At 39.3% G+C, this 14,754-nt stretch overlaps 1 protein-coding gene across 2 annotated transcripts in view; it reads right to left on the bottom strand.

The window, feature by feature from the left end:
- Nucleotides 1-1,984, bottom strand: part of CYP2U1 (cytochrome P450 family 2 subfamily U member 1) — a 23,000-nt gene extending 21,016 nt beyond the window's left edge. Inside the window, exon 1 of one of the 2 annotated variants that reach the window (XM_017509015.2) lies at nt 1,222-1,984. In XM_017509015.2, coding sequence (XP_017364504.1) covers nt 1,222-1,711 — 490 coding nt within the window. In that variant the 5' untranslated portion in view covers nt 1,712-1,984. The remainder of the gene's footprint in view (nt 1-1,221) is intronic. The other variant, XM_017509005.2, reaches the window with a different exon arrangement.
- Nucleotides 1,985-14,754: the final 12,770 nt, after the last annotated feature.

The following is a 14,754-nucleotide window of genomic DNA, read 5'->3' as shown; positions in this document are numbered from 1 at the left end:
GACGGGGTTTCACCGTGTTGACCAGGATGGTCTCGATCTCTTGACCTCGTGATCCACCCGCCTCGGCCTCCCAAAGTGCTGGGATTACAGGCTTGAGCCACCGCGCCCGGCCCAAAATTTACCATCTTAAGCATTTTTAAGCGCACACCTTAATGGCATTAGGTACTTTCACACTGTTGTGCAAACATTGCTACCATCCATCCACAGAACTTTTTTCATCCTGCAAAACTGAGACTTTCTGTCTCTATGAATTTACTACCCTAGGAGACACCTCATATAAGTGGATCATACAGTATTTGTCCTTTTCATTTAAAATCCTAATGCAAAACTCTGGCTTTATCAGATTCTGAAAAGCCTAGATCTCTCCTTGCCCTGTTCTAGGGACAGGAAATTGTATTCATTTATTTAATAGATTCCAGGCCTAAGGTCATAAAGCTAGTAGCTTCAGTTTTGAAAAGTGCAGTGAAGAAAAAATGCTTGGGCAAGGGACCTTGTGCTAACAAGGGAGCCTCCCCTACTTGCAGAGGCCATGAGAAAAGGCTTCCCTGAGGAAACTGCATTTAACACCTAACTGATGGGTAGGAGTGAATCAGAGAAGTCAGAGACCTAAGCCAGCCAGTAAGACAAATGGGGACGGTAGAGACTGGATAGATTGGACATTCCATTGCAGCAGATAACACATTTCTCAACCCGCAAAAATGTCCAATTAGACTCCCATACGCAGGAATCAGAGGCTATGAACCAGCGCCCAAGGTTTGGTAACAGCCTTCTACTGTGTTTTCTGAACTTTTTATCTTATTGGAAAATATCTTCTTAAGTTCTTGCATTCGAAACTCACAAAGTAAAAAGAATATCCTTCCCTCTTTTTAACATGGGGGCCAAAGTTTCTCTCCGAGGTCACAGCTCGTGGAAGGGGAGACTTTTGGAAAGATGGAACCTGGCTTGCCACCTTGTCCCTCCACTATCCCTATTACTTTCTGTCAACCTCCCGATGAGTTTCTTATCTTGTAGTGTGAACAAGTCACGTGTCCGTCACTACTTGATGGGATCTTAAAGGCATCAGGAAGGAGAGGCGCAGCCGCCACCGTCACCTGTTCAGGATGCAGGTGTGAGGCAGGCTGGGCACGCGCGGCCGGAATGGGCACAGGAACCGCAGCCTCCACGCACCTGGAGCCTCATCCCCGGCATCTGCGTACCCACAGCCCACAACCCCCAGCTCACCCTTCTCCTTGGTTACGATGGAGATGAGCGGCACTCGCGGGCGGTCGCTGAAGACCTCGGCCTGCTGCACCAATGCCTCGCGGACGCTGTGGAAGTCGCTGAGGACCACCACCAGGTAGTGGCCGATGAAGAAACTGAAGATGCTGCCGTACACGCGGGCTAGGTGAGCCAGGAGCACCTGTGGGCCCACGACCGAGGGATCAATCCCTGCGGCCCTGGTCCTGCTGCTCAGCCAGCTCCGCCGCCGGAGGAAGGGGGGCAGCAGCACGTAACCGAAGTTGCCCACCAGGGGCCAGGGCGTGGGCCCGGGCGGGATGCCCCGTGCCCGGCGCCGCCGCAGCCAGCTCCAGCCCAGCAGCGCTACGAGGCTGCACAGCAGCAGCGCGCAGCCGCTCGGGTCCAGCCGCAGCAGCCCCAGAAGGGCACGCAGGAGGCGCGTGGGCCAGGGCGGGTCCTCAGCTGGGGGCTGCGGCGGCCGGGGAGAGGACATGGTCGGGGCGCTGGCAGTCTCGGGTTCCCCACGCTGCCGGTAGGAGACGCGCACGCAGCTGCTCGCGCCGTGGCCCCGCTATCCTGCTCTACACTGGAAGGTCGGGGGCGGGCTGGGAGCGGAGGAGCGCGCCCCGGATTGGCTGCGCCGCGCGCATTCTCCTCGCCGCCTTCACTCAGCGAGGCCCGGGCGGAAGCTGGGGACGCGCGGGCTGCCCGGCGGAGGGGTCGGCGGACGAGCGGGCACAGGACCTGAAGTTTGCCCCGAGGTCCTGTTACGCCCCTTTGCTGGGTCAGGCTTGGCGGTGTCTGTCCCTGAAACTAGAATGCTGGCAACGCAACCTTGCGCTCTGATTGGCTGTTGGATTTCCTTGTGTCATTCGTTTGTCAATGTCATTTGTCAGCTAACAAACGCATGGTTATCAAGTGCATAAACAGTGCCAGGATCTGTACTGAGTGCGCGAAACTGGTGAGCAGGCCCCTGAGATGGCTCGGCCTTAGCACCTGTGACCGGAGCCGGGCGAATGGGGTCTCCGGCCTATTCCCACAGGCTTCAGTGTAGTAGTGAAAAGACAGGGTTCTTTATCCAGACTGGGATTCGCAGGACCCTGTCCTCCACGCCGTGACAGCAGGATGCTGGAAAGCCTTGGAATGCAGAACCTAGAGGTGTCGGCAGCCAACGCTGCGGAAGGGATGGTGGCGGGAGTTGGGGGAACGAGGGGTGGGCAGCGAGGCAGGAGTCGTCCCGTTCGGAGAGCTCGCCCTGGGCTAGGAAATTTTTATGCGAATAGCGAAAGCTATGTCCATTCCTGCGTGTGGCCTGGGTGCAGCAGAAAATGTACTTAAATCCAGAAATAGCGAAGCCAGAATTTGCTGGGGGGATTTAAGTAGTTAGAAATGCAAAATGAAAATAACCAGTTGAGGCGGGGCGGGAATATTATTGGTGTTAGACAAAACTTGAAAGGCTGAGGTTGAAATATTAAATATGAATTGTATAATACTTTAAAAACAAAGTCTTTATTTGATCTTCCCAGATAAGGAAAATAGCTTCCCTGATAAGGGCTTCCCTTTCTGTCTTGTTGAGGCCAAATCCTGTGGTTTCTGTTCGAGTTGGGTTGAGCATAGAATTATCTGTACTGGACTAATTTTCTAGCCTTTTCATTTTTCTCCATACATTAAAAGTTTGAACACCACGTTGTACCTATAAAAGTGTGACCGAAGAAAGCATAGTGAGCCCTCTATTTTATTTAAATAAATACATGATCCGTTTTATTTTTCCATAAACAAGTGATGCCAGTAAGATATGCTTAATTTCAAGTCCACTCTGTTCTCATATTCTTTTTGACATGATTTTCATGTTATTTTAAGTCTATGCACACCAAACAAAAAACCTCCACACCTCTCATCTTCTGTAATTAACCACACTTGTGAGACTACTTTTCTCATTTTTTTGAATTATTAAATTGTTAGAGAATTTTTTAAAAAAAATTAAACTACTTGTTTGCAGATGTGATCTTCAACATGACATTCTGGATGTCATCTGATACTAGGGCTTTTGCTCTCTAAAACAGTAGCCACTGTATACATCTTCCCATACAAGCAACTGAAATTTACAAATGATTTTAAAATAATTGAAACTGTGACTAATTTAACAATTCCAACAGCCACCCTTTTCTATTGTACAGGTTGTAACTGAATGTATAGTGTTTTCCTCTGTCTTTCATTTTCACTAGGTTAACAGCTGTGAGGCAGATAGGAAATCTGGGCTGTATTTGGCCTTTAAAGAGGTAATTAAGCTAAAACGGAGTCCTGTGGGTGGTTCTTATCTAATAAGATTGGTGTCTAAAGGAGATAAAGACACAAAGAGGAAAGAGGATGTGAGGACACAGGGAGAAGCCTGCCATCTACAAGTCAGGAGAGAAGTCTCAGAAGAAACCAACCCTGCCGACACCTTGAATTTTGACTTCTAGTCTCCAGAAGGGTGAGCATATAAATTGCTGTTTAAAACATCCAGTCTGTAGTACTTTGTTATGGCTGCCCTAGCAAACGAATACAGGAAGTGATATTGTTCATAATATTATGAATACACTATTTAATATTAATTTTTTGTTTTTTGAGATGGAATCTTGCTGTCAACCAGGCTGCAATGCAGTGGTGCAATCTCGGCTCACTGCAGCCTCTGCCTCCCAGGTTCACGTGATTCTCCTGTGTCAGCCTCCTAAGTAGCTGGGATTATAGGCCCGCACCACCACAACAGGATAATTTTTCTGTACTTTTAGTAGAGATGGGGTTTTACTATGTTGGCCAGGCTGGTCTCAGACTCTTGACCTCAGGCAATCTGCCCACCTCAGTCTCCCAAAGTGCTAGGATTATAAGACAAAAGCCACCGTGCTCGGCTGGATATACTATTTTAAACATGAAACCACACAGTTCATTCAGTGCTCCTTAAGGATGAATTTCTCCAAATTCCATTCAGGGTGATTTTGTCACATAAAAGAATACTTTCTGCTTCATTTCTTTTGTTTTATATAGGTAAAAATATAATAGCAGAAGCATTAAAGGAAGAGAATACTAAGAGATCTTTTGGGCAGGTAGAAGTGGTAAGATGGTGAGAGGATTATGAGAAAAATCATTTTTATTGAGACCCTAAGGATAACTTTAAACCCCCCACTTTCCTACTGGTATCCTTCTTGCTCCACATGGATTTTGGTCAGAATTGTTGGTTACAGTATATTCAAAATAGCTGAGTACTTATTTTGTTATAAAGAGTGGTGTTAAATTACTCTATTTGTAAAACAACAATTGTCCAGTTGGTTTGTAATTCTCTGGGAGGTAAATCCCACACACCACACCCATCCAGAGTCAATGAGCATGAACAGAGAGAGTGCACGGCTTAAGAAGGGTTTGCAAAATGCTAATTAATGAAAAGAGAAAGTGGAAATGTTATTAACACTATTTAGTTGCACAACTCCACTGGTCATTTAAAAATTAACACCTTGGTTCCCTTTAAGTGCTTATGATTTGCTTCATATATACTCCTTTGAGTGTCTTTGATATATGTGTTTATGTGCTTTATGTACTCTGAGCCTCCATGTTGCTGAGCTGAAATTGGGATAATAAATATACCTTTATCAGGCATAGGGATTAAATAAAGTAACTAGCACAATGTCTAGCAATTCGTACTCAGTAAATAAAAGCTGTAATTATAATAGTTATCTTTGGGTCCTTGATAATAGTTTAAACTTAATAGGTTGTCACTATTGCTGCCTCTTTTTTGCACCTTGCAGATTTACCAAGATTAGAATGTGATACTGGCCAGGATATTGTTTCCTACGTTTAGTCTTTATGTCCTAATAATGAATAAATAAATGTGCCTATCTTCAGTGTTACCCACTTCATTCCCCTCCACCTGCATGTATTATGTATTACTTGGAGAAGAGGTGAAGGGAGAAAGGCCCCTGAAAAGAAATCTAAATTTCAACATAAGGCAGAATCTCAAAGGTCACAAAATCCAATTCCCAAAACTTCCCTTTATTTGGTCAAAGTGGTGCCAGGTTCAGCACACAATTTTTCATTTAACACCAAAGTGAACTCAGTCCAGACGTCTTTCAGTAAAACAGGAGAGCAGGGGAAAGGAAAACTATGGTATATTTATTTGATAGATGACTACACCACAATAAAAAATGAAACAATTATGACATACTCTACAGCATAAATATCAGAAAATGTGCTGAGTGAAAAAGCCAGGCACAAGAGTACATTCTGAATAGCTGTGTTTATATGAAGTTCTAGAATATGCAAAATGAACCTATGGTGATAGAAATCAGAACGAGGTAGATTGGCTCAAAAGAGACATTGAGAAATTTTTCTAGGGTGGTAGAAATGTTCTATATCTTGATTGAACTGTTGGTTACTTGGATGTATGCACTTGTTAAAACTTAACTGTGTATTTCACTGTAGTTAAATTATACCTCAGTAAAACAAAAAAGCCAGTATCTTGGAGAAAAAGACATGGTGAAGTAAGCGGACTCAGCAGGTTTAATTTATGAGATGCACCTTTTGTGAGGTGGGTACTCATAGGAACAGTTAGTCACTAGTTAGCCTGGCCACAATTGTTACCAATTCCTGACATTTCTGGCCAAAGCGTTGCTGAAATCTCTGTTCCTTATTTCTCCTTCATTTACTTCCATTTACTATGCAGAAACCATTGTGGAAACCACATGGGGACCTCTGCCTAAATCTAACTGGGTTGGCCAGGGTACATTGTTAACCTTTCTGACTTGTTTGCTTCATCTGGTCAAATGAGAAAGTTGTAACACAAGGACTCTAAGATTCCTCTGGTTCTAACATTCTCCTTCTTAAGTGGATTCTCAGGACTTTGACCTTGGCCTCTGATTACACCACGCTTAATAAAATCTGAAAGAATAAATTATATTTACATAGCAGAGTATAAGCCGGTTACTTCAATAAAACTAACAAAAGGGGGCCAGGTGCTGTGGCCCGCACCTGTAATCCCAGCACTTTGGGAGGCCGAGGCAGGCAGATCGCTTGATGTCAGGAATTCCAGACCAGCCTGGCCAACATGGTGAAAACCCATTCTACTAAAAATACAAAAAAATTAGCTGGGCGTGCTGGCAGCTGCCTATAATTCCAGCTACTCAGGAGGCTGAAGTAGGAGAATCACTTGAACCCAGGAGGCAGACGTTGCAGTAAACTGAGATCACACCACTGCAGCAAGAAGGCAAGACTCCATCTCAAAAAAACAAAAACAAAACCAAAAAAAACAAGGTTGTTACCTCCTTGTGTAGGTAGCTCCTTTGCCTGATAATGAAGTCTTGTTTCTAAACCTCACTAAGAATGAAGTTTTAGAAAAAAGGACATTGAAAGGTTACCTACTTCTTCTTTTAGGCAAGAACATACTCATTGCAAATGAGATATTTCAAAGCCAATATTTTATTCTCATTTTTAAAAGAGTAATACGGTTTTTGTAGAAAATTTGAAAATTCAGGAAACTATAAAGGACGAAATTATCACGTTTTTATTCTTACCACTCAGAGGTAATATTTATAACATTTGTGTATATATTCTTCTAGTCTTATATATGTATTTCTAAACCTTATATTTCTATTTATATATTTACAAATCTATAAATATATGAATAAAATATATCATTAAAATTGTCCATGTTGTTCTTCCACAAATTTTTTTTTTTTGAGATGGAGTCTCACTCTGTCACCCAGGCTGGAGTGCAGTGGTGTGATCTCGTCTCACTGCAACCTCTGCCTCCCGGATTCAAGTGATCCTCTTTCCTCAGCCTCCTGAGTAGCTGGGATTACAGGTGCGTACCACCTCGCCCAGCTAATATTTGTATTTTTAGTAGACACGGGGTTTCACCATGATAGCCAGGCTGGTCTTGAACTCCTGACCTTGTCTTTCCATCTATTTAGATCCTTAATTTCTTTCAGCAATGCTTTGTACTTTTAGCACACATGTCTTTTGCCTCCTTGGTTAAACTGATTCCAAAGTACTTTATTCTTTTGATGCTATTATGAACGGAATTGTTTTCTTAATTTCCTTTTCAGACTGTTCATTGTTAGTGTATATAAACATTGTTTTTGTCTGCAAATTTGCTGAATACATTCATTAGATACAACAGTTTAAAAATTTTTAACTTTTCATTTTTCATTCAGACATATGATTTGAAATCTAAACAAGTTTTTCTGTTGAAATTTTATTTTTCTACATATAAGATCATGTCATATACGGATAATTTTTCTTCTTGTTTCTAATTTCAATGCCTCTTATTTCTTTTTCTTGCTTAATTGCTTTGGCAAGAACTTCCAATACTATGTTGAATGGAAGTGGAGAACTGGGCATTCTTCACTTGTGCCTGATATTCACATTTCCCTTTTAGAGGAAAAGCTTTCAGTCACCATTGAGCATGATGTTAGCTGGCTTTTTATAACTTCCTGATGTTGAGGTAACTTCCTTTTATTCCCAGTTTGTTTAGTTTTATCATGAAAGAATGTTGAATTTTGTAAAATGCTTTTTCTGCATCAATTGAAATGATCATGTCCTTTTTACCCAACATTCAGTTAATATAATGTATTATGTTGACTTTCATGTTAAACCATCCTTACATTTCAGGAATAAATCTCATTTGGTCTTGTTATATATCCCTTTTGATATGCTGCTGAATTCAGTTGGCTAGTAGTTTGTTGAAGATTTCATGCCAATGTTTATAAGGGATATTAGTCTGATTTTTTTTTTGTTTTTGGTAGTGTTTTCTTCTGGCCTTGGTAGTGGTGATAATTCTGGCTTCATAGACTGAATTAGGAAGTGTTCCTCTTTCTGGAAAAGTTTGAGGACGAGTGTTAATTATTTCTTTCTTTTTGAGAGATGATCTTGCTCTGTTGCCCAGGTGGGAGTGCAGTGGTATGATCACAGCTCACTGCAGCCTTAACTTCCCAGGCTCAAACAGTCCTCCTACTTTGTGCCCAAGCAGCTGGAACCACAGGCACGTGTCAGCATGCCCAGCTTTTTTTTTTTTTTTTTTTGGTAGAGATGGGGTTTTGTTATGTTGCCCAGGCTAGTTTCAAACTCCAGGGCTCAAGTGATCCATCCACCTTAGCCTCCCAAAGAGTTGGGATTACAGGTCCCAACCATGTCTGGCTACTTTTTCCTTAAATGTTTAGTAGAATTCACCAACAAAGTCAAGTTTCAGGGTTTTTGTTTGTTGAAAAGTTTCTGATTACTCATTCTACCTCCTTGCTAATTAGAGGTCTATTTAGGTTTTCTATTGCTTCATGATTCAGTACCTGCAGGTTTTGTGTACATTTGTTCATTGTAATTTTATAGTCCTATTTCTGTATAATCAGTAATATCTCCATTTTCATTTCTGATTTTAGTAATTTGAGCCGCCTTTTCCTCTTAGGCAATCTAGCTAAAGGTTTGTCAATTCCGTTGCTCTTTACAAAGAACCAACTTTTCATTTCATCGATTTCTCTGTTGTTTTTCTATTCTCTATTTATCTCTGCTCTAGTCTTTATTATTTCCTTCCTCCTGCTAACTTTGGATTTTATTTGGTCTTCTTTTTCAAGTCCCTTAAGATCTAAAGTTACATTATTGATTTCTTCTTTTCTAAAACGTATGCATTTACAGCTATACATTTCATTCAGTGCTGTTTTTGCTGCATCCCATAGTTTTTTGGTATGCTGTATTTTTGTTATTTGTCTCAAAGTATTTTCAAATTTCCCTTGCAATTTCTTCTTTGTTCCACTGTTAAGTGTGCTGGTTAATTTCCACATATTTGTGATTTTTTTCAGTTTAGGCAATTTCATTTTAAGTAGCTCCAAGAGAAGACTTGTCACCACTTCTTTTGGAAAGACTGCTATACAGCAAAACAACATTGAACAATTATTTTTGTTTTTGAACTGAACTCTGATATAATTTAATCTCAAAATGCTCTGAGAACTGCCCAAACTCTGATATTCTCTCCCACATAGAAGCAGGTTATTAAAAAAATCACCTCACTAGTTATTGGTGAAATACTTTTCACTAGTAACTTTGTTGGTAGTACAGGATGGTACTAAACATATTGTGCCACTGTGATTGATCAGCTATAGTTATTAGGTTGGTGCAAAAGTAACTGCAGTTTTTGAAATTTAAAGCAATGGCAAAAACCGAAATTACTTTTACACCAACTTAATACTTGGGACTGGGATAACAGGATCACTCTTAATCCCATAGTCAAGGGCATCATAGAGTGAAATGTTCTCTTTTTATTAGAAAAAAGACATTTCCACACTAGCAGTTCATGCACTTTTCTGGAAGTTTCTGTAGAGATTATGGCAAAACAATTCAAGTATCTGATTAGTGTATACAATGTGGGAAAGGCTGGCAGAGCGGGGGCTTTAGAAACATAATCTTAGACATAAGACATTAAAACTCATTAACAGTGGGTTTGCTTTATTCTAACAAACTTGTGGACTCAGACACGTGAGGATTCTTTTGCCTTCAAGGTCATTTTGTACTAGAAGCCAACTTTTCTCCCCTTTGAAATTTAGTAAATAGCAATTTTAAGAAAAATCTGTAGCATGTGACAAAGAACCTGCTCTAAGGACAGTTTGCTTCTGAAACTAATTTCCTGTTAAGAGAATAAAGACCACGACCTTTATTTTAAAAATAACAAAACCCTAACAAAACTGATGGTGACCACAGTGATTATGACAGGGAGGCAGCAAACAATAGCCCACGATAACAAAACTCAACTTCCAGCTCTAACATTTATGAACCCTTTCATCTCATAAAACGGGGTCACCTTCTCTTGCCTTGCTTATTACTTCATAGGGTTTTGTGAAGATTAAAGAATGTCAAGTGTTAACTGTAAAATGTTATGTTTGATTACAGGTGCCACATATGAATTCAATGTGCATTATATATATCTATATACACATGCATAGTACATAATTCATTACTATGCTAACATATTAGTAATACAGTGTTACACTTCTGATATTCTTATATATTAGAAGAAAATAAAATTTACATGTCAGTTTGTGAAGCATCTATGACTCTACTTACAAGCCCACATGGATGTTCTTTCATTGGATGCTGGCAGAAGACACAAGACTCCAGAGTCAGAGACAAAGGACTTCACTACTTATAGCACAGCAGTAGCCAAAGTGTCAGCATGGTCCCTTTGGTTCCCTTGTCTCTCAAATCCCAAGGGGATGACTTGGAGAGGTCAAGACAAGACAGATACTACATATTCAGTGGGTTGGCACCTCAGCTGAGGACCACCGAGTTTGGTGTTTTTACTGCTTTACAGTAAACAGGAAAAAACTCTTCTCTTTATTCAGGGTGATATGCTACCTGATTTCTTAACATTGCTTACTGCAAACACAATCCTGAGAAATGGCCTGGGTAACAGGAGTTTGGGCCTTGTATTCAGCATGCCCAGCAAAAAAATGTGCTAGATGGATGCTCAGGGCCCATGACACACATTACCACTTCAACCTTTGGATGAGATAAAATTTGATGTCTATTTTGTGATTTTGCTAAAATATTAAATAGAAAAGAATGGTAACATTCAGTGACAATGCATTCAGAAAAGTAATTCACTTCTACTTCTGGAATATCTAGCTGGCTATGAAGGCCCTGACCAATATTTCCTAAAACTTACAAACATTTTATAAGACTTGCATATATTTTATACAATTGAATTTCTTATGATGTGACATAGGAGTTATGGGCAAGACATTCACACTTTGATGTCAGGAATTTTATATATCAGCAGCTCTAGTGCATGGCACACAAACACTAAATGCTTGAACAAAATCTAGTTTCCTGCCTTCCTATGGCTCAGGAGATTCAAAATATCAGAGAAGATGAATATTATCAAAACTTGTGGCCACCACTTAATAGCATGTTCATCTGGAGAGACTAAAGGCTTTACCCGGGGCCAAGGCTGTAAATGACCTACAATCAACAAACCTGACAGACTTGAAGCTGAGTCCGTGGTTAAATAGGCATGTAGATGACACTTTTCTATCTTTAAATGTGGTGGGGATGGGATGGGGGGTTGAAGTAAGCAGATTTAAATTCACTTTATAGTGAAACTAGCATCTAATCCTGGTGGCAAAACCTGGACACACCACTACACTCAAATTCTAAAATCAACAGCTGTGAGGTAGAGGTCTCAAACCAAGCATGAATAATCACCATTCTTTTTAAGTGGTTTTATTACTTAAGAAATTTGCGCATGATTAGTGTGATTGAAAATGCCACTTTAACTGCAGTGGTAAAGTTCCTCTTGATTCCTTATTGGGGTAAGAGACAGTTACTACTTTAAAAGACTTCACTATCCACAGCACTTTAAATGCCCAGAGAGTTTTATCCTGTCATAGGAGGCACACTCAAGAGCTTTTCTATGAAGAAAGCAAATGGAACCCAGAATGAATTAGCCCATTAGTAAAAGTTCCTGTTAGTCCCTTGCATAATAAACAAGAGTTCATGTTAGTTTCTTGCACCATGTGTTCTAGATAAGGGCAGCCTTTGAAGCCATATGGCCAGCAAAATCAGCATGCCAGTGTTTCCTGGCATGATGAGAACATCACTGTGATGAGCTTTTCATCCAAGGTCTGAATGGAGTGGCAGAAAAACTATTCTGATCTATGCTGTCTCATTTCTAGATAATCCAAGGATAAAGCGTGGACTATCTCCTGTAACTTACTCTTTGAACCTTATTATCTTATCCTATTCACCCCACTGAATTGCTTTTACAAAATTTATCTTGGGGGAGGGGCATTTGTCATCAGCAGGTCCAAAACCACTTACTGCATCCTGCTGTTGCAATGTCTAGTAAACTCCAGTTGAGGACATTACCCTAGGCTTCTGTCTTGTGAAGGCATGAGGAGACTGAGTGACAGAAAGGAGTCTGCTTTTCATGAGTGACTTTGTCCTACTGTAAACAATGAAAATCAACATCGTAAGTGATTATTTTCTTCTCCATGAATGACCTTGTATCGTTCTGAATTATTTTCACCTTAAATCCATTAATTGAAGGTTATTATTTTCAAAATACTGCTTAAATATCCCTTCTGCAACTTTAACAAGTACTCTAAAACTAGACCTCTTTTAAAAATGACACATTTTGTAAATGGAAAGAAACAGTAATACCAATTTTGAAAAGACTGTTGATGTCACTGTGGTTTATTAGGTAAATACAAAGTATAGGCTTTTGCATTTTTTAAAAAGCAAAACCAAAGAGATTAGAAACCAAGTACACATATCCTTTTTAGAAGAGAAACATAACTCAGTTTTAACAATTAGGCACTTAAAAATGTAAATGTAAGATAACATTTTAGAAGTATAAACTATATTTACACTCCTAAATTCCTCCTGAAATGTTTACAAACACAAAATCACAAGCATGAAAAACAAATTTCCTCTTTATCAGAAAAGGAACCTGAATTCAAATACAATATGATAAACCAATGATTAAGGTACTGGTGGGTAGGAGAAAAGAGCTTCTGAAATTTACATATTTGATTTAAATGTAAGCATTTCATAAAACTATCACAATAGCATACAGTAGATATCATAATGAAAAATATATGTCAGGAAAATAATGAATTCTAGACTTAAAATTTTACTTTACAACAAGGCACTTAACACGTGGAAACAGTACAGTAAATTTCCAAAAGAACGCAATTGGCTACCTCTCATATCTTGTAGTATTTCTTTTGTGAATATACGGTAACATAACCATACATTTTGCAGCATTAATCATTGCATAGGAAGTAAATTAAATAATGAATTCCTACTTGGCAACTAGATTAGTTTATATTCATAGTTTCCTCTTTTTCTTTTAAAGGACAGTTTTAAATAATTCCACAATAAAGCACTCTTCTCATTCGTGATTTATTTAGAACACAGCATATATTAATGAGTAATAAAATATATAGGAACTTATAAGGTGAATATCTGTATAAAAACTTATCTTTGGGTACCATTGACATGATTTTCAGTGTTTGGGTGTTGAAGTCAAGAGCACTTTTTAATAGAAGAAATATTTTTAGCAACTGAGTTAAAGGAGTTAAGTTATTGCAACACAAGGACACTTAAAAATACCAAAAATCTTTACATATATAAATAGAAAAGCCTTCAACACATGGCATATAACTTATAATATGCTTGATTTAAACATGTAAACTCATTTATTAAGAGATTCCTTCTTACAATTCCTTACACTACAGAGGCTAGTGTGTTAAGACTGGCTTAAAGTTTTAATCAGTTTACAGTGCAAAACAAAAACAAAAAAGAATTAAGAAAGAAATGGTCAAACTATTTGAGGGGCAAGACGTGAACTTTCAATGAAAAAAAGAAACTGCATCAGTTCTATCATGTAAAAAAAAAAAAAAAAAAAAAAAAAAAAAAATTTTAAAAAATAAAAAAAAAAAAAAAAAAACCAAGACAACAAATTTTGTGTTTCAAAGTAAACAAAATATAGGTAGTTATAAAGGGAGACAGTAATGATTGTGATCATGAGAGGTAAAAATGTTCTACAAATTTTCTTTGATCAAATGGATAAAAGCTTAGAATTACAATTCCTTAGATAATCTGAGCACATTTTACCTTTGGAAAAGGTTTAAAATGCTTTTAAAATAATTCATTTCACATGAAATTTTCAGATTATTGGCAAACATAACAAAAATCAAATGCCTTTTAAAAACTTGAAAATACATTTTAAAAGTGGTGTTTATGTTCCAAGTCATAGAGTGTATTGCCACAAGGGGTCACTGGTAATACAGCAAAGAACCCGAATGCAGTGTCACCCACAAACCAGAGTAGACTCGATGCTCACTCTCAAAACAGCCTTCCTTCCACAGCCAAACTTGTTTCTCAAGATGCCAGTAAATTAAGTTCAGTAAATTAAATTCACTATTAGTTCAAGTGGACTCAGGGAAGGATGCTTTATTTTCAGATCTAGTGGAGGAGTGCCAAAGCAGAATCTGAAGGAACTTCATTTGAAAGCATTTACAAAAAAATGTGGTATACTCTATAGGAATTATAGGCATTTCTCAGACAACCTAAATTACAGGAAAAGCTTCAAACAGGAGCACAGACTTAGAAAAAACAAGGATAATATGTATCTTAATTCGCAAAGAACAGGTGCTCCAAACATTTACCATTTCAAAGGCAAGATCATACTTGTTTCATATCCCAAAGTGGCACATTGGGTTGAAGCTCAAGTTTGCTTTCCTGCATGTAGATGGGTTTTACTATTTGTTTTATTATTCCCCATCTGGAAATATTGACTCCCTCACTGTTATTTTCAAACCATGGATTTCAATGACATGGCAGCAGCATTGTCCACGCTGGCATCGTGTCTTTAAAGTTCTTTAAAAGGTGATTTTTGGCCGGGCGCAGTGGCTCACGCCTGTAATCCCAGCACTTTGGGAGGCCGAGGCGGGTGGATCACGAGGTCAAGAGATCGAGACCATCCTGGTCAACATGGTGAAACCCCATCTCTACTAAAAA

The sequence above is a fragment of the Cebus imitator genome, unplaced genomic scaffold (genome assembly GCF_001604975.1).
Source record: "Cebus imitator isolate Cc_AM_T3 unplaced genomic scaffold, Cebus_imitator-1.0 Scaffold17, whole genome shotgun sequence".
NCBI lineage: Eukaryota > Metazoa > Chordata > Mammalia > Primates > Cebidae > Cebus > Cebus imitator.
The sequence above is the reverse complement of the archived record's forward strand: the minus strand, read 5'-3'. Positions and strand labels throughout refer to the sequence as shown.